This window comes from Gadus chalcogrammus, chromosome 19 (assembly GCF_026213295.1).
Source record: "Gadus chalcogrammus isolate NIFS_2021 chromosome 19, NIFS_Gcha_1.0, whole genome shotgun sequence".
Lineage (NCBI taxonomy): Eukaryota > Metazoa > Chordata > Actinopteri > Gadiformes > Gadidae > Gadus > Gadus chalcogrammus.
In genome coordinates this window covers 11,116,763-11,141,638 of record NC_079430.1, presented here as the reverse complement: position 1 = coordinate 11,141,638, position 24,876 = coordinate 11,116,763, and the positions used below count along the sequence as shown (strand labels likewise).

The following is a 24,876-nucleotide window of genomic DNA, read 5'->3' as shown; positions in this document are numbered from 1 at the left end:
CTCCCTCCCATCCCCCCCTCTCTCCCTCCCCTCTCCCCCCTCTCTCCCTCTCTCGCCGTCCCTCCCTCTCTATCACCCACTGTCTCCTTTCTCATCCTCCCATTCCTCCTCTCTCCTCCCTCCCTCCCACCCTCCCCTCTCCCTCCCTCTCTCCCCCCTGCAGGGTTCTTCATACCCGGCTTCCCCAAGCTGATGCGCTTCCAGGAGCACCACGAGCGCATCCTGAAGAAGATGATGCCCAAACTCAAGCAGCATCTGGTGAGAGCCAGACCCCCCTCTCGTCCTCCGTCCTCCGTCCTCCCCCCTTCCCCCTCCATGCTACCGGGCATCGTGCAACCCTGTAGTCATATGAGGTGGAGCCAATCAATCCCCAGCAGTCTGGTATCAAGTCATTAGGCCATGCTGTGTTCCGTATGTTGCATGTACAGTCGTGCGCAGGAAAAAACTCATTGTGTTCTTGGTGTGTGTGTGTGTGTGTGTGTGTGTGTGCGTGTGCGTGTGCGTGTGCGATGCAGGACACCCAAGAGGTGTTCACCAGTCTGTACACGATGAAATGGTTCTTCCAGTGTTTCCTGGACAGAGTGAGTATCCACATCCTCTCTTTCAGGATACACAGTGTCATGCATAGGATAAATACAGTGGTGTGTATATATACAGTGTCATGTTTATAATATACAGTGTCATGTATATTTTGAGTGTTGTGTATATTAAATAATCAAACACAGATCCATCATAACCACTACCAGTGCACTGTGTCAGTGTTGCTTTTATTACCGTTGTTTCTGTTCTCTGTAATGATGTAAAGATCGAAGACGTCTTCATACTATTAAGGAATATCTCACAAAGCATCTCCCTTTCTCCCTCTCCCGCTCCCTCTCCCTCTCCCTCTCCCTCTCCCCCTCCCTCCTAACAGACACCATTCACTCTCACCCTAAGGATCTGGGACATTTACATCCTGGAGGGCGAGCGTGTGCTGACGGCCATGTCCTACACCGTCCTGAAGCTGCACAAGAGTAAGGCCGCCCGCGCCCCATCAGCCACAATAACACCTGCGCTAGTGGGCCTCCACGGGGGGTTGGCCTGAAGTCCTCGGGTGGTGTTGTTCCAGCTGCATAGCGATTGCAGACCGCTTTTTTGGATGATTATATCAGAAGTTTTCTTCTAATCGTTAATTGGTGATAAAGTAGGGCATCAAACTGTGTCTACTTCACGCTTAATCCTGTGTTGGGGATGTCTCCCTCATCACTACTTTGTCATTCACGACCAAACATGCATTGTATGTTGCTTTAAACTTTGAAGCCATTTTGTAAAGGATTATTGTGTGTGTGTGTGTGTGTGTGTGTGTGTGTGTGTGTGTGTGTGTGTGTGTGTGTGTGTGTGTGTGTGTGTGTGTGTGTGTGTGTGTGTGTGTGTGTGTGTGTGTGTGTGGGGGGGTCACCAGAGCACTTGATGAAGCTTGCCATGGAGGAGCTGGTTGAGTTCCTGCAGGTCACTCTGTCCAAGGACTTCTTCCTGGAGGACGACCTGGTCATCGAGAATCTCCAGACCTCCATGACCGAGCTGCGGAGGGCCAAGTTGGAGTTCCCCGCGCCAGGTACCGGCATACCGCCCGCACACCCACCCACACACCCAAACACCCAAACACACAGACAACATGCAGCCATGTAGCACAAGCTGAGATTCAGAATCCGAGGCGGAATGAGAAAGAGTTTGCAACTCGAAAGTTTGCACTGATGTTGCGATAATGATGGCGCAGTTGGGGATAACATGTACAAATGAAATTACCTAATCATTTTGGTATTTGTTTAATATTTTTTGATTTGATTGTGTTTAGTTTGGGTATTTGGGGGGACTTTAAGAGGGAGGGCCTGTGGATGAATTTTTTAATAATTAACGAAAGGTATATATCCATTACGCTGTACTGATGATTTCTGAATAAAATATTGTAATAAAAAAAGGATGAAAAACGACTGAAAAGAGATATTAAATAGAGAAAATAAGCAATACAATCTTAAAGATCAAATATGAAGTATTGCTTTCACTGAATATCTTTTATTTATTTTATTTCTTATTCTTTGTTCTGGCGTCCTTTTTCGTTTTTTTCGTTGTTTTCTTTCTGAAAAGGGTGGCGGGTCAGCCAAACACACCATTAGCATAAAGAGGTGGGCTGATTCATTCGAGTCGTCAACATGCTCACATAGGAATTATTCATGAATTTCAATCCGAATTCCGAACATTGCTGACACCTCACATCCCTGTGGCAACCGCCCAACGCACCACCCGCCAAACCCTTTGGGAAGGATCAGCTCTTTCTTAACGCATTCGGGCTCTCACACACCGCTAGAGGAATCCAGAAGCCAAACCACATGTGTACTGTCTCTCTCACACACACACGCGCGCACACATACACACACACATGCAAACAGTGGTGCTCAAACATACCCGACTACACCCTTTTCCTGTTTGCCGTGGATAATTGTAGTTTATAACCTTTGCGTGTGTGACCTGTGCTTTGATTCTGTCTCTCCCTCCTTCTCTCTGTTTCTCGCTCTCTCTCTCGTAATGTCTCTTAACCAGCCCTCTCTTCTTCTGATTTTCTAATGAGGTTAGCCTACAAAAGTGTGGCTGTGAGCGGCGGCCATATTCCCTCCTACAACAGTAACCGGTGGGCTTTATTAACTGGTCCCCCCCCCCCCTCCTCCTCTCTCTGTTTCATCTGTCCCTCCCCCCTTCCTCCCTCCTTCCACTCCCTCCGTCAAGTCAGTCCGTCCGTCCGTCTGTCTGTCCAATATCGCTGCAGGGTTTGGTTGATTTAATTTGGTTTGGTTTTGTATATTTTCCTGAGCGGTGGTCCGTTGTGCGGTTGAGTTGTGCCTGCTTCAGGTTACCTGTGGTTTGTTGTTGTTTTGGTTTTAACTGTTTGTTTTTTTTAACTCACTGATTATGCTTTTGTTTTTTTTCGAGTGAGCCCAGCTGCTTGGCTTCAGTGTTGCAATGGCTGGGTTAATACATTTTTCTCTCGTTCTCTCGTTCTCTCTCTCTCACTCTCTCACTCTCTCTCTCTCTCTCTCTCTCTCTTCCCCCCCCCCCCCCCCCCCCCCAACAAGAACATCAAGCGCCCTACAAAAGGACTGACAATCTTCTACATCCTTTTCATGGAACTATCCACAATGTGTCCAAAGAAAATTCTGGAGAAGGGCCAGCGAATACACACAAGCTTAACAGTAGTAGTCTATTCTCGACTGCCCACCCCACTGACAAGATAATGAGGTCCTCTTTTTGAGCACTGGAGGCTTTTGTTGCACCACAGACATCTCCAGATCTGTCGGCCTGGCCATCTGTTGCCCTGCCAATGACGAAAAAAACTTTCTTCCTCCCAACTCTCAGAGCTTTAAGACGCTGACGGCAGTAGGACTGCGGTTATAACTCACTGCCAGGAGATGGGGTAGATTTAGATTTGGATTGTAGCGTTTATTGACTCCAGACATCAACCTGCATTCAGGCTATCGGATATTGCTATCCACATTCTAGTTTCTCTCTCCCACACACGCACACTGACACACAAACACACAAACACACACTTGGACACCCTATGGCTTCTCAGCAGGCCATGGCAAATGAGCCATTTATTGCCCTGAGGCAGATTCCTCCTCCTCCTCTTCCTCCTCCTCCTCCTCCTCACCACAGTGGATGGTCACGTAGCTGTATAGACCAAGTGGGTTTCAGGAAGGCATGGAGTCCACCTTATTCGATTTATTTATTACTTTGGAGGTTGTTTTCTATTTTTCCACTGGAACTTTGTTCCTTTTCTCTTGGTGGTAACAGAATGCTGCTGACACGGCGAGAATATAAATCAAATTTAACAGATATGAAAAAAAAGGGAGGAGGCTTTGCAGCTGAGTGGTTGTAGTCACGGCGATAAGAGAGTGCAAAAGAGAAGGGGAAAAAGGAGGGAAGGGAGGGGGTTGTGTGTGTGTGTGTGTGTGTGTGTGTGTGTGGGGGGGGGTCTTTGCTTCCTGTTCCTGGATCCCTCCCACAGAGCTTCCTGTTTCTCTCAGCTGCCGTCTCCCTGGTAACCGTGCTGCACTGTACCAGTTTGTTTAAATTTCTTTGGGTATTCTTTTTCCTTCTTTATTTTGCAGTTCCCAGTGTGTCCCCAGTGTCCCCCCTCCCCCCCCCCCCCCCTCCCCCCGCCCCACACACTCTTCACCATCTCTCCACACTGTGTCCACACTGTACTTTTTCACACCAATTACACCGTGTCTTTGTGGATGTCTTCTGTTGTGCGTCGCCTATGTGTCCTGATTCAAAGTGCGTAACCAGTGTCCGGTGCCGCAAGAGAACCATACATTTGCATACATTTTCTCTTAGATCCATTTCAGGGAGCCATCCTGCTGATTATCACAGCAGTCTATTAGGAAGGTACGAATAATGGGTTTGAAATGGTGGCCGTGTATCCGGCAGAGGGGGGGGGGGGGGTCATTAATCAGGAAGTATTTCCGTACGACCTTTTCTAGCCCTCCGGTACCCACCGTCGTGTTCGAGCAGCGTAATGGAACCAAATGAAACTCGTCATCTCCCCGACACATCCCGATAGAATAGGCTTCCTCCCGGCCGACGAACAAGTTAATATTCAGTTGGGAAAAAAAAACCTTTTAAAATGTTACTTACTTTTTGTTGTTCTCTGACCCGTGGAAAGTTGTACCTTCACCTGTGTCGTCATGAGTGTAATTCTCTGTGTTGTTTTTTTATGGGCCTTGTTCACCAAGTAGCCGTCTTGGTCGCGTCTCGGTGCTAAACTAGGTGAATAAGGCCCATTGTTATATTGTTTTCCACCCCTTCTTCTATGGCAGTGGTGTTGCATGAGTCCATGTTCTCCCGTCGTCGTGAAAGTCCTCATCTGGATGTGATTCAACGTTTAAACCCCCCAAAAAAAAAACAGTCTCCGGCTTGACTCCTTGTCCGGCTTGACTAACTATTTTTTTCTCTTTGGTTATTATTCTCTCTCTCTCTCTCTCTCTCTCCCTCTCTCTCTCTCTCTCTCTCTGTCTCTCTGTCTCTCTGTCTGTCTCTCTCTCTCTCTCTCTCTCTCTCTCTCTCTCTCTCTCTCTCTCTCTCTCTCTCTCTCTCTCTCTCTCTCTCTCTCTCTCTCTCTCTCTCTCTCTCTCTCTCTCTCTCTCTCTCTCTCTCTCTCTCTCTCTCTCTCTCTCTCTCTCTCTCTCTCTCTCGTTCTCGTTCTCGTTCTGTAGGTAAAGAGGAGGAGTACCCCAAAAAACCACTTGGGGTGCTACCCCCAGAACCAGGGGCGGTGGTGAACGATGCCGTGGCGACCCCCATGGCCAACGGCGTGGGGTCGGGTCCCCTGCCGCACCGGGACCCCAGCCCCGTCCCCCCGGAGCGGCAGCCTGAGAGCCGGCCCCCCAGCCGGATGCGCCGGGACTCCATGGACAGGCTGATGCGCCACAACAAGTCCGGGAGGAGGGAGGGCCGCCACCGGGGGTCCGGAGGGGAGACGGACGGCGGCTCCGCCTCCGCCTCCGCCCACCGGCGGTCGGCCGAGACGTCGGTCCCCCCCACCCCCACCAACCCCACTCCGGAGAGGGGGGCTACGCCCGCCCCCCCCACCCCGACCTCCACGCTGCTCCAGATGGTCCAGGCCGGGGGCCGCGGCCACGCCCACGCGGCGGCCAACCACAACTCCAACGCGGCGTCCAGCTCCCGCCAGCCGCCCGTCGGCCCGCGCTGGGTCAAGCCCTCGGAGACCAAGCTGGAGGCGGCCAAGGCGGCGGCGGCGGCCCAGGAGGTCCGCCGCAGCCGGGGCTCCAGCCCCGACGAGGCCTCTGGCGCGGCGGGCCAGCGGCGGCCCCCGTCGCGGGGCCTGGTCCCGGGCGCCGACCGCGGCTCCAACGCCTCGCAGTACGACAACGTCCCCGAGACGGGGGGGCCCTCCGCCCTCGAGGTGGCCGAGCCGGACGGACCCCCGTCGCGGTTGAGGACTCCCCCCGTGGAGAGCCCCTTCCGCACTCCGTCCCCCCGCCAGCCCAGCCCCGTGCGGGCGCCCCCTCCCGGCAGCGGGGCGGGGAGCATGGGCTCGCTAGTGCTGAGCCCCGGGGGGCCCCAGGCCCCCCGTATGACCAGGCACCACATCCCCCCGCCGCTGACCCTCACCAGCCCGCCGGGGGGGGGGTACCACTACCAGGCCGGCCCCCACCACGCCGCCCAGCCTGCGCCCCAGCATCAGCAGCAGTACCCCCCCGGCCGCCAGGGCACGGCGCCTAACTTCTACCCCGGGGAGCCGGACCACCGGCTCGGAGACGAGAGACTCTACGGCCCCCCCCGGCCCCCCGGGGAGCGTGCCTACGCCACGGTGCAGCACCCCCACCCCAACCACCGCCACCCACAGGGCCTGTCCCCGGAGAACAACCACCCGTACGCCACCCACCAGCGGTACCCCCCCAACGGGAGCCGGGACCCCCGCATCTTAGCCCCGCTGCCCATGGACTCGGGGCAGCCCATGCTCCGGGAGGGCTTCTTGTACCGCCAGCACCGTCACAACGGGCGGTCCGCCACGCCCCCCACACACCCCCAACACCACCACGTCCCCCACCACCACCAGCCCCATGCGGACTACAGCCTGGTCGACGGGCAGCCGCGCCCGCCCGGTCGCCCCCAGGGGTCGGAGGGGGGGACGGGCCGAGACCCTCACTCCTCCTCGGGGGGCGTGCCTCGGTCCACCAGCTTCCAGCAGGCGCAGATGTCGCCGCTGCAGGAGTTTGTTTTCCCCGACGTGGCGGCGCCACACTTCAGGACCCCGTTCCAGCAGCAGCCGCAGCAGCAGCAGCAGCAGCAGCAGCAGCAGCAGCAGGCGGTGATGCAGCAGCAGCAGCAGGCGGTGATGCAGCAGCAGTTCCCGGCGCTGTTTGGAGCTCCAGACTACCGCCACGCTCAGGAGGCCTTCGCCATGCAGGAGTCCATGCTGTTGTGAGGAGGGCGGCCGAGAGACCGAGAGAGACACACACGGAGAGGAATGGTTTGAGGGGAAACAGGAAGTGAAAGGTGGACCGACGGATGTACTGTGCTGGACGGGAGAGATTTAGAGAATAAGGTGAAGTCACTCACACTATGGCAATAGACAGGCTTTGATTCTGACGTCGGTTAGGATCGTCCTCGTGTGTTTTCGTTGGGGTTTGTTTCCGTTTGTTTGGGCGGTCGACTCTTTTGGTTAAGTTCCTCGTGTCGTTTTCTCTGTGTTGTCGGTTCGTTTTAAGTGTATTGTTTGCTTTGCTGTGCTTTATGTGTTAAAGTAGGGTTCTCGCTGGCTCCTCCACTGCACTGCGACGGTGCGGGTCAACCCAGCCTCCGGAAGTTTCCCCCGATCACTGTAAACTATGAAATGATGACGCAACGACCTGAACGGACCGAGAGAGAGAGCTATTTTATTTTTGGATGTGAAATCATTGCGAGAGGTGACATTATATATGTATCTTTATATATAGATATGTATACAAGTGTCTTTTTAGAGTCTTAAATGTACAGTTACTATTTTTTTGTTGTCGTCATTACTGTAGTAATACTGAGTATTAAAATCAGTAGGGGGCGGGCTGTACTCCCGGAGAGACAAAAAAAACACATCCATTCCTTTTCTTTTTTTAATATATGTTTGCAACAGATAATTTACGTTAGTTTTGTCCGCCGTATGCGCGTTGATCTTATTTTTATGAAAGAAGAGTTTATGGTTAAGCAACTAATATAATAATTTGTTTACTGAGAGTTGTGACTTCTATTTTGACTTGAGTACAAGCACCTCCAAATTAGTTATTTTTCTTTGTCTGCTTTATTTTTTAATGATTGGAATATTTTCCTTTTTGTCATTGAGATTATTCTACCATTGCTGTTTCAGCAATGCTTGTTCTTGATCTGCTGATACATTGGTGTACACATGGATACATTTCAAGTATGCAGGCTTGTGTCAAATTTAGATTTTGTTTTGCTTGAGAAATGCCAAGGGCTGTTTTTGTAAGGGCTCTTAGAGAGAAATTGTGTGCGTTTGTTTTGTCAACCCTTTCCTGATTTGCAGTCTTATATTACTTACAGAACATTAGCTGGACGTCATTTTCAACACGCGTCACATTCACGCAAACACGCACACCATTACGTAGGCCTACATTTAACTTGAGCAAACATTAAATAACATTGTGTATTACACTCCGTATTCACATGTACACTAACAGTGCCCCCTAGTCTTCAATGTGTGAATCACACATTTCAGTCGCTAATTGGCCATATGCCGTTATTTCTCATTATTTGGCGTAACCCTAGTTGTCAACAGTATTGCAGTACTGTTTTTATTACATTCCCATTTTTTTATCATCAGACTAATTTCCTTCACAATTCTGATTCTTTGTTTAATAAAACAAGTTTGATTGAAATCAATAAATGACTGTCATTGCCTTTGCGATAGGCCTATCCATTAAATAGCATGGCCGTTGATTCACAAATGCGTGTGAACGCTGACAGCTGAATGAAAAGCGCAAAGCATAGTTGAAAATGCAGAAATGTAAAATGAATTGAACTGAAAGAATGCACTGCACTGCTGAGAAACCTGAAGGGTCAAATGTATTACGCTGATACAACATTCACACTAACAACGATTTAAATATCCAGAGTGTAAATGCTGAGATTTGCTTAAACTGGCTGACTAAGATGTATCTACATTTAATTTTCTACTTGTTGCTCTTTTCACATTAAGCCCTTTAAGAAATCCTCTTTATCCTCTTGCCGGTTTCGTCCACTTATTTGGTTATTCCGCCCTCTGGTGGAGGAAAGTGTTCGTCGAGGGACACTGTGCTTGAGCCGGAAGATGAATTGTGTTTATTCTAAATGATGAGAGCACAAACGCTACTCTATTAAAAAAGGTCATCCAGCGGCCACCCAAGTAGTTGTTACTGAAATGTATTCATATGGAGATGATTCATTGATAAGGATTTGGTTTGGATGAAACCTAATGGGAAACCCAAACCCTAATAGGAAACCCTTACCCTGGCCTTAAGGCAAACCCTTGAACAAAAAACTGATCCTAAAATCAGACCCTAATAGGAAACCCTAAACCTAACCAAACACCAAACCCTTAAACCATTGGTGCTCAAGGTGTGGCCCGCGGGCAAATGGCGGGCCGCAGAAACATTCCTGGTGGCCCGCAATGACATACAGATGTAAGTAAAAAATGTATATATATATTATTATATCAATATTAATTTAAACAAAAAATATATATATTAAGAGTAAAGTCGACTCTAATTAAATCCTGTTATATTTGTTAGTTTTAATCCGACTGTACATTACTTTGAAAGGATGAACCTCAGTTTCATGATTTAGACCTCACTTGACCTCACTCCCAGAGGTCCACGGTGCAATGTTTTTTTTCACCACTGGGATGCTGACGGCGTTCCCGCTAATTCTTTTTTCCTTTGGCGGCCCTCAGTCAAATTTTTGGTTACTAAAATGGCCCTCAGCTCTCACAACTTTGAGAACCCCTGCCTTCAACCAAACTTATGTTTTTTTAATTAAGGGCTGGTATTTCTGGATTTTTTAATCTTCTCTTGGTTTTCTATTTGGTTGGCAGGTCTTAACAGAAAGATAACAAAAGTCTGCAAATCATTGTTTAATCATTCAATGAAGTCAGTTCCAGGCAGTGACATTTAATCTTATATTTGTGACGGTCCACCAAGAGGTTAAACGGAGGCCTCTTTATTAGCATTAAATGCTGTATGTCAGTTGAAATGAACAACTATGATCATGCCTCATTATGAGTGGTAATGTGATCCAAACACAAGATTTCTTTACTCAAAACAGACCTCAAGTCAAACCCAGTGTTAGACATAGGCATCGTTACTCTCGTCGGTTCCGATATCAAGAGCCATTTAAACCACCAAATACTTAAAGTATAGTGTGGTGCAGCAGGCCGTCACCAGTACCGTTGCAAACCTCACGTACCGTCCAAAATCTTGACAGTAAAGACCTCCTCCTCACCGTTCATACAAATACTGATCACATTCATTCCCCTTTGGCAAAAAAAAAAAAACATTGAGCGACAGCAATTCATTCTGAAATAAATTAAACCTGTGAATTCAATTATTCCCGCCAAAACCCTATTGAAGGTTCACTCAGTTAGCATCCGCCAACCGTTGAGCTAAATGCACAACAAACACTTTTAAGGTTGAATTACACCAACTTGTTCTCTTCCTCTGGAAAAGTCATTAAAATACTTAATCGACAATACTGGATTCAACACTGGTACACTACATCGGTACAAACAGTGCAGCCTCTGCTGGGTCACTCGTGGGCCTTTTCTGCCGCATGGCTCCAGACGGGCTTGCGTTTCTCTATGAAGGCCCGGATGCCCTCCTGCCCGTCCCGCAGGGCCAGGTTGTCCACCATGACCTTGGAGGCGGTGGCGTAGGCCGCGTCTCGACCCTGCGCCATTTGCCTGGAGGACAGGGAGAGGGTGGGTGTCACGAGAATGTTGAAAGGAACTGGTCAACACCCAACATCTGGCACTGCACTACCTAGATTACTTGACTTTACCCCGTATCTAAACCACTTGATTATTTATTATCATATTGCTCATACTTATGGTACTGTCCATCTATGCTGCTTTGATCCGTTAAATCAATCGTTATATCAATCTTATCTTCTTCGTTTTTTTATCGGTATTCAAATAAAACGCAAGAGGTTACACTGTCCTTTTTTATACCCCGTCATCAAACAAAACCAAAGGGTTGACAATGTCGTTTTTTATTGCCCGTCATCAAAAAAAACATAAGGGGTAACACTGTCGTTTTTTATCAAATAAAACGACAGTGTCGTTTTTTAATCGCCCGTCATCAAATAAAACGTGAGGGGTAACACTGTCGTTTTTTTTAATAATACATAAGGGGTAACACTGTCATTTTTTATCGGCCGTCATCAAAAAAAACATGAGGGGTAACACTGTTGTTTTTTATTCCCCGTCATCAAATAAAACGTAAGGGGTAACACTCGTTTTTAATCAACAAAACGTACTGTCGTTTTTTATTGCCCGTCATCAAATAAAACGTAAGGGGGTACACAGTCGCTATATATCAAATAAAACATAAGGGGTAACACTGTCGTTTTTTATCGGCCGTCATCAAAAAAAACATAAGGGGTAACACTGTAGTTTTTTATCAAATAAAACATAAGGGGTAACACTGTCGTTTTTTATCAAATAAAACATAAGGGGTAACACTGTCGTTTTTTATCAAATAAAACATAAGGGGTAACACTGTCGTTTTTTATCAAATAAAACATAAGGGGTAACACTGTCGTTTTTTATCGGCCGTCATCAAAAAAAACATAAGGGGTAACACTGTAGTTTTTTATCAAATAAAACATAAGGGGTAACACTGTCGTTTTTTATCAAATAAAACATAAGGGGTAACACTGTCGTTTTTTATCAAATAAAACATAAGGGGTAACACTGTCGTTTTTTATCGGCCGTCATCAAAGAAAACATAAGGGGTAACACTGTCGTTTTTTATCAAATAAAACATAAGGGGTAACTCTGTCGTTTTTTATCGGCCGTCATCAAAAAAAACATAAGGGGTAACACTGTCGTTATTTATCGGCCGTCATCAAAAAAAACATAAGGGGTAACACTGTCGTTTTTTATCAAATAAAACATAAGGGGTAACACTGTCGTTTTTTATCAAATAAAACATAAGGGGTAACACTGTCGTTTTTTATCGGCCGTCATCAAAAAAAACATAAGGGGTAACACTGTCGTTATTTATCGGCCGTCATCAAAAAAAACATAAGGGGTAACACTGTCGTTTTTTATCAAATAAAACATAAGGGGTAACACTGTCGTTTTTTATCGGCCGTCATCAAAAAAAACATAAGGGGTAACACTGTCGTTTTTTATCAAATAAAACATAAGGGGTAACACTGTCGTTTTTTATCGGCCGTCATCAAAAAAAACATAAGGGGTAACACTGTCGTTTTTTATCAAAAAAAACAAAAGGGGTAACACTGTCGTTTTTTATCATATAAAACATAAGGTGTAACACTGTCGTTTTTTATCAAATAAAACATAAGGGGTAACACTGTCGTTTTTTATCAAATAAAACATAAGGGGTAACACTGTCGTTTTTTATCGGCCGTCATCAAAAAAAACATAAGGGGCAACACTGTGGTTTTTTATCAAATAAAACATAAGGGGTAACACTGTCGTTTTTTATCAAATAAAACATAAGGGGTAACACTGTCGTTTTTTATCAAATAAAACATAAGGGGTAACACTGTCGTTTTTTATCGGCCGTCATCAAAAAAAACATAAGGGGTAACACTGTCGTTTTTTATCAAATAAAACATAAGGGGTAACACTGTCGTTTTTTATCAAAAAAAACATAAGGGGTAACACTGTCGTTTTTTATCAAATAAAACATAAGGGGTAACACTGTCGTTTTTTATCAAATAAAACATAAGGGGTAACACTGTCGTTTTTTATCGGCCGTCATCAAAAAAAACATAAGGGGTAACACTGTCGTTATTTATCGGCCGTCATCAAATAAAACAATGGGTAACACTGTCGTTTTTTATCAAATAAAACATAAGGGGTAACACTGTTGTTTTTTTATCAAATAAAACATAAGGGGTAACACTGTCGTTTTTTATCAAAAAAAACATAAGGGGTAACACTGTCGTTATTTATCGGCCGTCATCAAATAAAACATAAGGGGTAACACTGTCGTTTTTTATCAAATAAAACATAAGGGGTAACACTGTCGTTTTTTTTCAAATAAAACATAAGGGGTAACACTGTCGTTTTTTATCAAATAAAACATAAGGGGTAACACTGTCGTTTTTTATCGGCCGTCATCAAAAAAAACATAAGGGGTAACACTGTCGTTTTTTATCAAATAAAACATAAGGGGTAACACTGTCGTTTTTTATCAAATAAAACATAAGGGGTAACACTGTCGTTTTTTATCAAATAAAACATAAGGGGTAACACTGTCGTTTTTTATCGGCCGTCATCAAAAAAAACATAAGGGGTAACACTGTCGTTTTTTATCAAATAAAACATAAGGGGTAACACTGTCGTTTTTTATCGGCCGTCATCAAAAAAAACGTAAAGAGCAACACTGTCGTAATTTATCAGAATTGGGGTGGCTTAGCTCAGCAGGTAGAGCAGTTGACTTGTAACTGAAAGGTTGGTTGTTCGATCCCCAGCTCCCTCCATACTGCGCAATTATAGTACAATTAATAACATAAGGGGTAAAACTGCCGTTATTTATCGGCCGTCATCAAAAAAAACATAAGGGGTAACACTGTCGTTTTTTATCGGCCATCATCAAAAAAAACATAAGGGGTAACACTGCCGTTTTTTATCAAATAAAACATAAGGGCTAACACTGTCGTTTTTTATCAAATAAAACATAAGGGGTAACACTGTCGTTTTTTATCGGCCGTCATCAAAAAAAACATAAGTGGTAACACTGTCGTTTTTTATCAAATAAAACATAAGGGGTAACACTGTCGTTTTTTATCAAATAAAACATAAGGGGTAACACTGTCGTTTTTTATCAAATAAAACATAAGGGGTAACACTGTCGTTTTTTATCAAAAAAAACATAAGGGGTAACACTGTCGTTTTTTATCAAATAAAACATAAGGGGTAACACTGTCGTTTTTTATCAAATAAAACATAAGGGGTAACACTGTCGTTTTTTTTCAAATAAAACATAAGGGGTAACACTGTCGTTTTTTATCAAATAAAACATAAGGGGTAACACTGTCGTTTTTTATCGGCCGTCATCAAAAAAAACATAAGGGGTAACACTGTCGTTTTTTATCAAATAAAACATAAGGGGTAACACTGTCGTTTTTTATCGGCCGTCATCGAAAAAAACATAAGTGGTAACACTGTCGTTTTTTATCAAATAAAACATAAGGGGTAACACTGTCGTTTTTTATCAAATAAAACATAAGGGGTAACACTGTCGTTTTTTATCGGCCGTCATCAAAAAAAACATAAGGGGTAACACTGTCGTTTTTTATCAAATAAAACATAAGGGGTAGCACTGTCGTTTTTTATCGGCCGTCATCAAAAAAAACATAAGGGGTAACACTGTCGTTTTTTATCGGCCGTCATCAAAAAAAACATAAGGGGTAACACTGTCGTTTTTTATCAAAAAAAACATAAGGGGTAAAACTGTCGTTTTTTATCAAATAAAACATAAGGGGTAACACTGTTGTTTTTTATCAAAAAAAACATAAGGGGTAACACTGTCGTTTTTTATCAAATAAAACATAAGGGGTAACACTGTCGTTTTTTATCAAATAAAACATAAGGGGTAACACTGTCGTTTTTTATCGGCCGTCATCAAAAAAAACATAAGGGGTAACACTGTCGTTTTTTATCAAATAAAACATAAGGGGTAACACTGTCGTTTTTTATCGGCCGTCATCAAAAAAAACGTAAAGAGCAACACTGTCGTAATTTATCACAATTGGGGTGGCTTAGCTCAGCAGGTAGAGCAGTTGACTTGTAACTGAAAGGTTGGTTGTTCGATCCCCAGCTCCCTCCATACTGCGCAATTATAGTACAATTAATAACATAAGGGGTAAAACTGCTGTTTTTTATCGGCCGTCATCAAAAAAAACATAAGGGGTAACACTGCCGTTTTTTATCAAATAAAACATAAGGGCTAACACTGTCGTTTTTTATCAAATAAAACATAAGGGGTAACACTGTCGTTTTTTATCGGCCGTCATCAAAAAAAACATAAGTGGTAACACTGTCGTTTTTTATCAAATAAAACATAAGGGGTAACACTGTCGTTTTTTATCAAAAAAAACATAAGGGGTAACACTGTCGTTTTTTATCAAATAAAACATAAGGGGTAACACTGTCGTTTTTTATCAAATAAAACATAAGGGGTAACACTGTCGTTTTTTTTCAAATAAAACATAAGGGGTAACACTGTCGTTTTTTATCGGCCGTCATCAAAAAAAACATAAGGGGTAACACTGTCGTTTTTTATCAAATAAAACATAAGGGGTAACACTGTCGTTTTTTATCGGCCGTCATCGAAAAAAACATAAGTGGTAACACTGTCGTTTTTTATCAAATAAAACATAAGGGGTAACACTGTCGTTTTTTATCAAATAAAACATAAGGGGTAACACTGTCGTTTTTTATCGGCCGTCATCAAAAAAAACATAAGGGGTAACACTGTCGTTTTTTATCAAATAAAACATAAGGGGTAACACTGTCGTTTTTTATCAAATAAAACATAAGGGGTAACACTGTCGTTTTTTATCGGCCGTCATCAAAAAAAACATAAGGGGTAACACTGTCGTTTTTTATCAAATAAAACATAAGGGGTAACACTGTCGTTTTTTATCGGCCGTCATCAAAAAAAACATAAGGGGTAACACTGTCGTTTTTTATCGGCCGTCATCAAAAAAAACATAAGGGGTAACACTGTCGCTTTTTATCAAATAAAACATAAGGGGTAACACTGTCGTTTTTAATCGGCCGTCATCAAAAAAAACATAAGGGGTAACACTGTAAATAAAATGCAACACTGTCGCAAGTAATCACAATTGGGATGGCTTAGCTCAGTAGGTAGAGCAGTTGACTTGTAACTGAAAGGTTGGTTGTTCGATCCCCAGCTCCTCCTTACTGCGCAATTATAGTACAATTAATAACATAAGGGGTAACACTGCCGTTATTTATCGGCCGTCATCAAAAAAAACATAAGGGGTAACACTGTCGTTTTTTATCAAATAAACATAAGGGGTAACACTGTCGTTTTTTATCAAATAAAAAATAAAACATTTTTTATTTGATAAAAAACTGTCGTTTTTTATCAAATAAAACATAAGGGGTAACACTGTCGTTTTTTATCGGCCGTCATCAAAAAAAACATAAGGGGTAACACTGTCGTTTTTTATCAAATAAAACATAAGGGGTAACACTGTCGTTTTTTATCAAATAAAATATAAGGGGTCGTTTTTTATCAAATAAAACATAAGGGGTAACACTGTCGTTTTTTATCGGCCGTCATCAAAAAACACATAAGGGGTAACACTGTCGTTTTTTATCAAATAAAACATAAGGGGTAACACTGTCGTTTTTTATCGGCCGTCATCAAAAAAAAAATAAAGGGCAACACTGTCGTAGTTTATCAAAATTGGGGCGGCTTAGCTCAGCAGGTAGAGCAGTTGACTTGTAACTGAAAGGTTGGTTGTTCGATCCCCAGCTCCTCCTTACTGCGCAATTATAGTACAATTAATAACATAAGGGGTAACACTGCAGTTATTTATCGGCCGTCATCAAAAAACATAAGGGGTAACACTGTAGTTTTTTATCGGCCGTCATCAAAAAAAAGATAAATGCCAACACTGTTGTAGATTATCAAAATTGGGGCGGCTTAGCTCAGCAGGTAGAGCAGTTGACTTGTAACTGAAAGGTTGGTTGTTCGATCCCCAGCTACTCCTTACTGTGCAATTATAGTACAATTAATAACATAAGGGGTAACACTGCCGTTATTTATCGGCCGTCATCAAAAAAAACATAAGGGGTAACACTGTCGTTTTTTATCAAATAAAACATAAGGGGTAACACTGTCGTTTTTTATCAAATAAAAAATAAAACATTTTTTATTTGATAAAAAACTGTCGTTTTTTATCAAATAAAACATAAGGGGTAACACTGTCGTTTTTTATCAAATAAAACATAAGGGGTAACACTGTCGTTTTTTATCAAATAAAACATAAGGGGTAACACTGTCGTTTTTTATCGGCCGTCATCAAAAAAAACATAAGGGGTAACACTGTCGTTTTTTATCAAATAAAACATAAGGGGTAACACTGTCGTTTTTTATCGGCCGTCATCAAAAAAAACATAAGGGGTAACACTGTCGTTTTTTATCGGCCGTCATCAAAAAAAACATAAGGGGTAACACTGTCGCTTTTTATCAAATAAAACATAAGGGGTAACACTGTCGTTTTTAATCGGCCGTCATCAAAAAAAACATAAGGGGTAACACTGTAAATAAAATGCAACACTGTCGCAAGTAATCACAATTGGGATGGCTTAGCTCAGTAGGTAGAGCAGTTGACTTGTAACTGAAAGGTTGGTTGTTCGATCCCCAGCTCCTCCTTACTGCGCAATTATAGTACAATTAATAACATAAGGGGTAACACTGCCGTTATTTATCGGCCGTCATCAAAAAAAACATAAGGGGTAACACTGTCGTTTTTTATCAAATAAAACATAAGGGGTAACACTGTCGTTTTTTATCAAATAAAAAATAAAACATTTTTTATTTGATAAAAAACTGTCGTTTTTTATCAAATAAAACATAAGGGGTAACACTGTCGTTTTTTATCGGCCGTCATCAAAAAAAACATAAGGGGTAACACTGTCGTTTTTTATCAAATAAAACATAAGGGGTAACACTGTCGTTTTTTATCATATAAAATATAAGGGGTCGTTTTTTATCAAATAAAACATAAGGGGTAACACTGTCGTTTTTTATCGGCCGTCATCAAAAAACACATAAGGGGTAACACTGTCGTTTTTTATCAAATAAAACATAAGGGGTAACACTGTCGTTTTTTATCGGCCGTCATCAAAAAAAAATAAAGGTCAACACTGTCGTAGTTATCAAAATTGGGGCGGCTTAGCTCAGCAGGTAGAGCAGTTGACTTGTAACTGAAAGGTTGGTTGTTCGATCCCCAGCTCCTCCTTACTGCGCAATTATAGTACAATTAATAACATAAGGGGTAACACTGCAGTTATTTATCGGCCGTCATCAAAAAAACATAAGGGGTAACACTGTAGTTTTTTATCGGCCGTCATCAAAAAAAAGATAAATGCCAACACTGTTGTAGATTATCAAAATTGGGGCGGCTTAGCTCAGCAGGTAGAGCAGTTGACTTGTAACTGAAAGGTTGGTTGTTCGATCCCCAGCTACTCCTTACTGTGCAATTATAGTACAATTAATAACATAAGGGGTAACACTGCCGTTATTTATCGGCCGTCATCAAAAAAAACATAAGGGGTAACACTGTCGTTTTTTATCAAATAAAACATAAGGGGTAACACTGTCGTTTTTTATCAAATAAAAAATAAAACATTTTTTATTTGATAAAAAACTGTCGTTTTTTATCAAATAAAACATAAGGGGTAACACTGTCGTTTTTTATCAAATAAAACATAAGGGGTAACACTGTCGTTTTTTATCAAATAAAACATAAGGGGTAACACTGTCGTTTTTTATCGGCCGTCATCAAAAAAAACATAAGGGGTAACACTGTCGTTTTTTATCAAATAAAACATAAGGGGTAACACTGTCGTTTTTTATCGGCCGTCATCAAAAAAAACATAAGGGGTAACACTGTCGTTTTTTATCGGCCGTCATCAAAAAAAACATAAGGGGTAACACTGTCGCTTTTTATCAAATAAAACATAAGGGGTAACACTGTCGTTTTTAATCGGCCGTCATCAAAAAAAACATAAGGGGTAACACTGTAAATAAAATGCAACACTGTCGCAAGTAATCACAATTGGGATGGCTTAGCTCAGTAGGTAGAGCAGTTGACTTGTAACTGAAAGGTTGGTTGTTCGATCCCCAGCTCCTCCTTACTGCGCAATTATAGTACAATTAATAACATAAGGGGTAACACTGCCGTTATTTATCGGCCGTCATCAAAAAAAACATAAGGGGTAACACTGTCGTTTTTTATCAAATAAAAAATAAAACATTTTTTATTTGATAAAAAACTGTCGTTTTTTATCAAATAAAACATAAGGGGTAACACTGTCGTTTTTTATCGGCCGTCATCAAAAAAAACATAAGGGGTAACACTGTCGTTTTTTATCAAATAAAACATAAGGGGTAACACTGTCGTTTTTTATCATATAAAATATAAGGGGTCGTTTTTTATCAAATAAAACATAAGGGGTAACACTGTCGTTTTTTATCGGCCGTCATCAAAAAACACATAAGGGGTAACACTGTCGTTTTTTATCAAATAAAACATAAGGGGTAACACTGTCGTTTTTTATCGGCCGTCATCAAAAAAAAAATAAAGGGCAACACTGTCGTTTTTTATCAAATAAAACATAAGGGGTAACACTGTCGTTTTTTATCGGCCGTCATCAAAAAAAAAATAAAGGTCAACACTGTCGTAGTTATCAACATTGGGGCGGCTTAGCTCAGCAGGTAGAGCAGTTGACTTGTAACTGAAAGGTTGGTTGTTCGATCCCCAGCTCCTCCTTACTGCGCAATTATAGTACAATTAATAACATAAGGGGTAACACTGCAGTTATTTATCGGCCGTCATCAAAAAAACATAAGGGGTAACACTGTAGTTTTTTATCGGCCGTCATCAAAAAAAAGATAAATGCCAACACTGTTGTAGATTATCAAAATTGGGGCGGCTTAGCTCAGCAGGTAGAGCAGTTGACTTGTAACTGAAAGGTTGGTTGTTCGATCCCCAGCTACTCCTTACTGTGCAATTATAGTACAATTAATAACATAAGGGGTAACACTGCCGTTATTTATCGGCCGTCATCAAAAAAAACATAAGGGGTAACACTGTCGTTTTTTATCAAATAAAACATAAGGGGTAACACTGTCGTTTTTTATCAAATAAAAAATAAAACATTTTTTATTTGATAAAAAACTGTCGTTTTTTATCAAATAAAACATAAGGGGTAACACTGTCGTTTTTTATCAAATAAAACATAAGGGGTAACACTGTCGTTTTTTATCAAATAAAACATAAGGGGTAACACTGTCGTTTTTTATCGGCCGTCATCAAAAAAAACATAAGGGGTAACACTGTCGTTTTTTATCGGCCGTCATCAAAAAAAACATAAGGGGTAACACTGTCGCTTTTTATCAAATAAAACATAAGGGGTAACACTGTCGTTTTTAATCGGCCGTCATCAAAAAAACATAAGGGGTAACACTGTAAATAAAATGCAACACTGTCGCAAGTAATCACAATTGGGATGGCTTAGCTCAGTAGGTAGAGCAGTTGACTTGTAACTGAAAGGTTGGTTGTTCGATCCCCAGCTCCTCCTTACTGCGCAATTATAGTACAATTAATAACATAAGGGGTAACACTGCCGTTATTTATCGGCCGTCATCAAAAAAAACATAAGGGGTAACACTGTCGTTTTTTATCAAATAAAAAATAAAACATTTTTTATTTGATAAAAAACTGTCGTTTTTTATCAAATAAAACATAAGGGGTAACACTGTCGTTTTTTATCGGCCGTCATCAAAAAAAACATAAGGGGTAACACTGTCGTTTTTTATCAAATAAAACATAAGGGGTAACACTGTCGTTTTTTATCATATAAAATATAAGGGGTCGTTTTTTATCAAATAAAACATAAGGGGTAACACTGTCGTTTTTTATCGGCCGTCATCAAAAAACACATAAGGGGTAACACTGTCGTTTTTTATCAAATAAAACATAAGGGGTAACACTGTCGTTTTTTATCGGCCGTCATCAAAAAAAAAATAAAGGGCAACACTGTCGTTTTTTATCAAATAAAACATAAGGGGTAACACTGTCGTTTTTTATCGGCCGTCATCAAAAAAAAAATAAAGGTCAACACTGTCGTAGTTATCAAAATTGGGGCGGCTTAGCTCAGCAGGTAGAGCAGTTGACTTGTAACTGAAAGGTTGGTTGTTCGATCCCCAGCTCCTCCTTACTGCGCAATTATAGTACAATTAATAACATAAGGGGTAACACTGCAGTTATTTATCGGCCGTCATCAAAAAAACATAAGGGGTAACACTGTAGTTTTTTATCGGCCGTCATCAAAAAAAAGATAAATGCCAACACTGTTGTAGATTATCAAAATTGGGGCGGCTTAGCTCAGCAGGTAGAGCAGTTGACTTGTAACTGAAAGGTTGGTTGTTCGATCCCCAGCTACTCCTTACTGTGCAATTATAGTACAATTAATAACATAAGGGGTAACACTGCCGTTATTTATCGGCCGTCATCAAAAAAAACATAAGGGGTAACACTGTCGTTTTTTATCAAATAAAACATAAGGGGTAACACTGTCGTTTTTTATCAAATAAAAAATAAAACATTTTTTATTTGATAAAAAACTGTCGTTTTTTATCAAATAAAACATAAGGGGTAACACTGTCGTTTTTTATCAAATAAAACATAAGGGGTAACACTGTCGTTTTTTATCAAATAAAACATAAGGGGTAACACTGTCGTTTTTTATCGGCCGTCATCAAAAAAAACATAAGGGGTAACACTGTCGTTTTTTATCAAATAAAACATAAGGGGTAACACTGTCGTTTTTTATCAAATAAAACATAAGGGGTAACACTGTCGTTTTTTATCGGCCGTCATCAAAAAAAACATAAGGGGTAACACTGTCGTTTTTTATCAAATAAAACATAAGGGGTAACACTGTCGTTTTTTATCAAATAAAATATAAGGGGTAACACTGTTGTTTTTTATCAAAAAAAACATAAGGGGTAACACTGTCGTTTTTTATCAAATAAAACATAAGGGGTAACACTGTCGTTTTTATCAAATAAAACATAAGGGGTAACACTGTCGTTTTTTATCAAATAAAATATAAGGGGTAACACTGTCGTTTTTTATCGGCCCGTCATCAAAAAAAACATAAGGGGTAACACTGTCGTTTTTTATCAAATAAAACATAAGGGGTAACACTGTCGTTTTTTATCGGCCGTCATCAAAAAAACATAAGGGGTAACACTGTCGTTTTTTATCAAATAAAACATAAGGGGTAACACTGTCGTTTTTTATCGGCCGTCATCAAAATAAACATAAGGGGTAACACTGTCGTGTTACCCAACAAATAAATGTTTTATTTGTTGACGGGCAATAAAAAAACAACAGTGTTACGCCTTATGTTTTTAATAAGGGGTAACATAAGGGGTAACACTGTCGTTTTTTATCGGCCGTCATCAAAAAAAACATAAGGGGTAACACTGTCGTTTTTTTTCAAATAAAACATAAGGGGTAACACTGTCGTTTTTTATCAAATAAAACATAAGGGGTAACACTGTCGTTTTTTATCAAATAAAACATAAGGGGTAACACTGTCGTTTTTTATCGGCCGTCATCAAAAAAAACATAAGGGGTAACACTGTCGTTTTTTATCAAATAAAACATAAGGGGTAACACTGTCGTTTTTTATCGGCCGTCATCAAAAAAAAACATAAGGGGTAACACTGTCGTTTTTTATCAAATAAAACATAAGGGGTAACACTGTCGTTTTTTATCGGCCGTCATCAAAAAAAACATAAGGGGTAACACTGTCGTTTTTTATCAAATAAAACATAAGGGGTAATACTGTCGTTTTTTATCGGCCGTCATCAAAAAAAAACATAAGGGGTAACACTGTCGTTTTTTATCAAATAAAACATAAGGGGTAACACTGTCGTTTTTTATCGGCCGTCATCAAAAAAAAACATAAGGGGTAACACTGTCGTTTTTTATCAAATAAAACATAAGGGGTAACACTGTCGTTTTTTATCGGCCGTCATCAAAAAAAACATAAGGGGTAACACTGTCGTTTTTTATCGGCCGTCATCAAAAAAAACATAAGGGGTAACACTGTCGTTTTTTATCAAATAAAACATAAGGGGTAACACTGTCGTTTTTTATCAAATAAAACATAAGGGGTAACACTGTCGTTTTTTATCAAATAAAACATAAGGGGTAACACTGTCGTTTTTTATCGGCCGTCATCAAAAAAAACATAAGGGGTAACACTGTCGTTTTTATCAAATAAAACATAAGGGGTAACACTGTCGTTTTTTATCAAATAAAACATAAGGGGTAACACTGTCGTTTTTTATCAAATAAAACATAAGGGGTAACACTGTCGTTTTTTATCAAAAAAAACATAAGGGGTAACACTGTCGTTTTTTATCAAATAAAACATAAGGGGTAACACTGTCGTTTTTTATCAAATAAAACATAAGGGGTAACACTGTCGTTTTTTATCAAATAAAACATAAGGGGTAACACTGTCGTTTTTTATCGGCCGTCATCAAAAAAAACATAAGGGGTAACACTCCCCAATTTCGATTTTGTTTCAAGGATAAACGGGGCCCTAAGAATGGATGCATCCACGGTATCGGAAGACAGATTGAATAAAGTTTACCCCCCCTTATTCAAGGTCAATTCTCAGTTTCTGCACACGTTAACATTTGGCCACAGGCGTTACAGTGTTACCACGGAGACGGGGTTTACCTGTGAAAGGTGGCCTTGCCGAGGGCTACCACGGGCCGGCTGGCCTGGCAGATGCGCTGGGCGACGGCCAGCGTCTCCTCCTCCAGACGCTCCTCCGGGACCACCCTGCTGACCAGGCCGTGGAGCAAGGCATCACGGGCCGAGATGGGGGCGCCTGTCAACAGCATCTCCATGGCAACCTAGTATGGCAAGTGAGGGAAAATAAAATGAACAGAGGATTATAGTAATTATTAGTAAGTAATGATAAAGTTGGTACAGGCTGGTAAATTATATATATATATATATAAACATTTCGTATATATTTCTAATTATATTTCAACACAAAATAATACCACAACGCAACAACAAAGATTCTATAGCATACCTGTATACGAAAAAAAGATTTAGAAATAATACGAACAAGGTTCAGTCCCCTTCGCTCACAAATAATATGCATAATGTTGACATCATTTCAATGTCTGTATTCAGGATAAGGAGGGTGCAATCCAATCCTATTGGCTACCTTCCTGGGCACTGCTCGGCCAATAGCCACAGCCGGAGTTGAGCAAAAGAGTCCCACGTTGACACCAGGGGTGGCAAAGGTGGATTTCTCTGTCACGATGGCAATATCACAGCTGGCGACAAGCTGGCAGCCAGCTGCCGTGGCAACGCCGTTCACCATTGCGATCACAGGTACAGGTATGTCCTGGATCAGAGTCATGACCTAGAGACAAGGTTCAAGTATAAAGTTGTTTCTGCAGATCTTCAATGTGAACAGTTATTCCCTTCAGCTTCCAGTCAGGCAGGGTTTTGTAAATTAAAAAATAAATAAATGTATGTTTCCCATGCATATAAAGCCCTTTGAATTTAATGCAATCGAATTGAGTACTGTTCACTAAAAGTCACCCACACAGCCTCATAGCTTGACCAATGATACCAAAAAGAGAGACAGGAGGGGGACATGACAGAGAGACTCACCTCTGAGCATGCTTGAAACACCTGCGTGTGGTATTCTCTGCCCTGCAGCGAGGTCAGCTCCTTCAGGTCATGTCCCGAAGAAAACACTGGACCATTTGCTATCACACAAACAAGCAACAGAATCATTCCGATTGTCCAATAGACACTTCAAAACCACCAACAACCACAACAACAACACAAACTAACCAGATATGATAATAACTCTGAGGTCATCGTTATTTGCATCGATGAGAATGTCATTTCTTAGGGATTGCAACATGGACAGGGAGAGTGCATTCCTCTTTCGGGGATTGTTCAGTATGATTCTCCTGAAAGACAAACATTGGTGTCAAACATGTGTGCCTGAGAAGTGACATTTCACAACTTCTTACAATGTAACTGTCCTCTAAATTACAAACAAAACCTTATTCCATTGTTTTGTTGCCTCAAAGTCAGCGGTTCTGTTTTAGCCTGTGTGCACAACCGGGCACCGGTGAGAAGAGTTAGTTTGTTAAGCTGAAAGAGATCCCCAGCCCTGCACAATAAATTCCGTGCCATATTGCCTTTCCCGATGATGACGTATACAACGCTTCCGGGTGGGAGCCTCTCGTATTTGCCAATCAGATTTTGGGA

General features: G+C 41.6%; 2 protein-coding genes across 5 annotated transcripts in view; one reads left to right on the top strand and one right to left on the bottom strand.

Moving 5' to 3' along the window:
* Positions 1-10,073, top strand: part of usp6nl (USP6 N-terminal like) — a 46,299-nt gene extending 36,226 nt beyond the window's left edge. For 2 of the 4 annotated variants that reach the window (XM_056578199.1, XM_056578198.1), the window contains exons 10-14: positions 164-258; positions 516-581; positions 914-1,013; positions 1,442-1,594; positions 5,250-10,073. In XM_056578199.1, coding sequence (XP_056434174.1) covers positions 164-258; positions 516-581; positions 914-1,013; positions 1,442-1,594; positions 5,250-6,985 — 2,150 coding nt within the window. In that variant the 3' untranslated portion in view covers positions 6,986-10,073. The remainder of the gene's footprint in view (positions 1-163; positions 259-515; positions 582-913; positions 1,014-1,441; positions 1,595-5,249) is intronic. The other 2 variants (XM_056578200.1, XM_056578201.1) reach the window with 1 other exon arrangement.
* Positions 9,621-24,825, bottom strand: echdc3 (enoyl CoA hydratase domain containing 3). Its single transcript, XM_056578202.1, has 6 exons — positions 24,668-24,825; positions 24,451-24,572; positions 24,265-24,362; positions 23,810-24,010; positions 23,308-23,486; positions 9,621-10,486 (listed from the first exon to the last, which is right to left on the bottom strand). Exons 1-6 carry the CDS (start codon positions 24,799-24,801, stop codon positions 10,333-10,335), a joined length of 888 nt encoding a protein of 295 aa, XP_056434177.1. The 5' UTR covers positions 24,802-24,825; the 3' UTR covers positions 9,621-10,332.
* Between the last annotated feature and the right edge of the window lie 51 nt (positions 24,826-24,876).

What these genes read in the sequence shown, in the direction of transcription:
- echdc3 (XM_056578202.1), bottom strand. Translation starts at nt 24,801, where the DNA reads ATGGCACGGAATTTATTGTGCAGGGCTGGGGATCTCTTTCAGCTTAAC. An exon ending in CAACAAAACAATGGAATAAG is followed by an intron (nt 24,573 to 24,667) that starts GTTTTGTTTGTA and finishes TTTGTCTTTCAG; the next exon opens with GAGAATCATACTGAACAATC. An exon ending in GCCGAGCAGTGCCCAGGAAG is followed by an intron (nt 23,487 to 23,809) that starts GTAGCCAATAGG and finishes TTGCCATACTAG; the next exon opens with GTTGCCATGGAGATGCTGTT.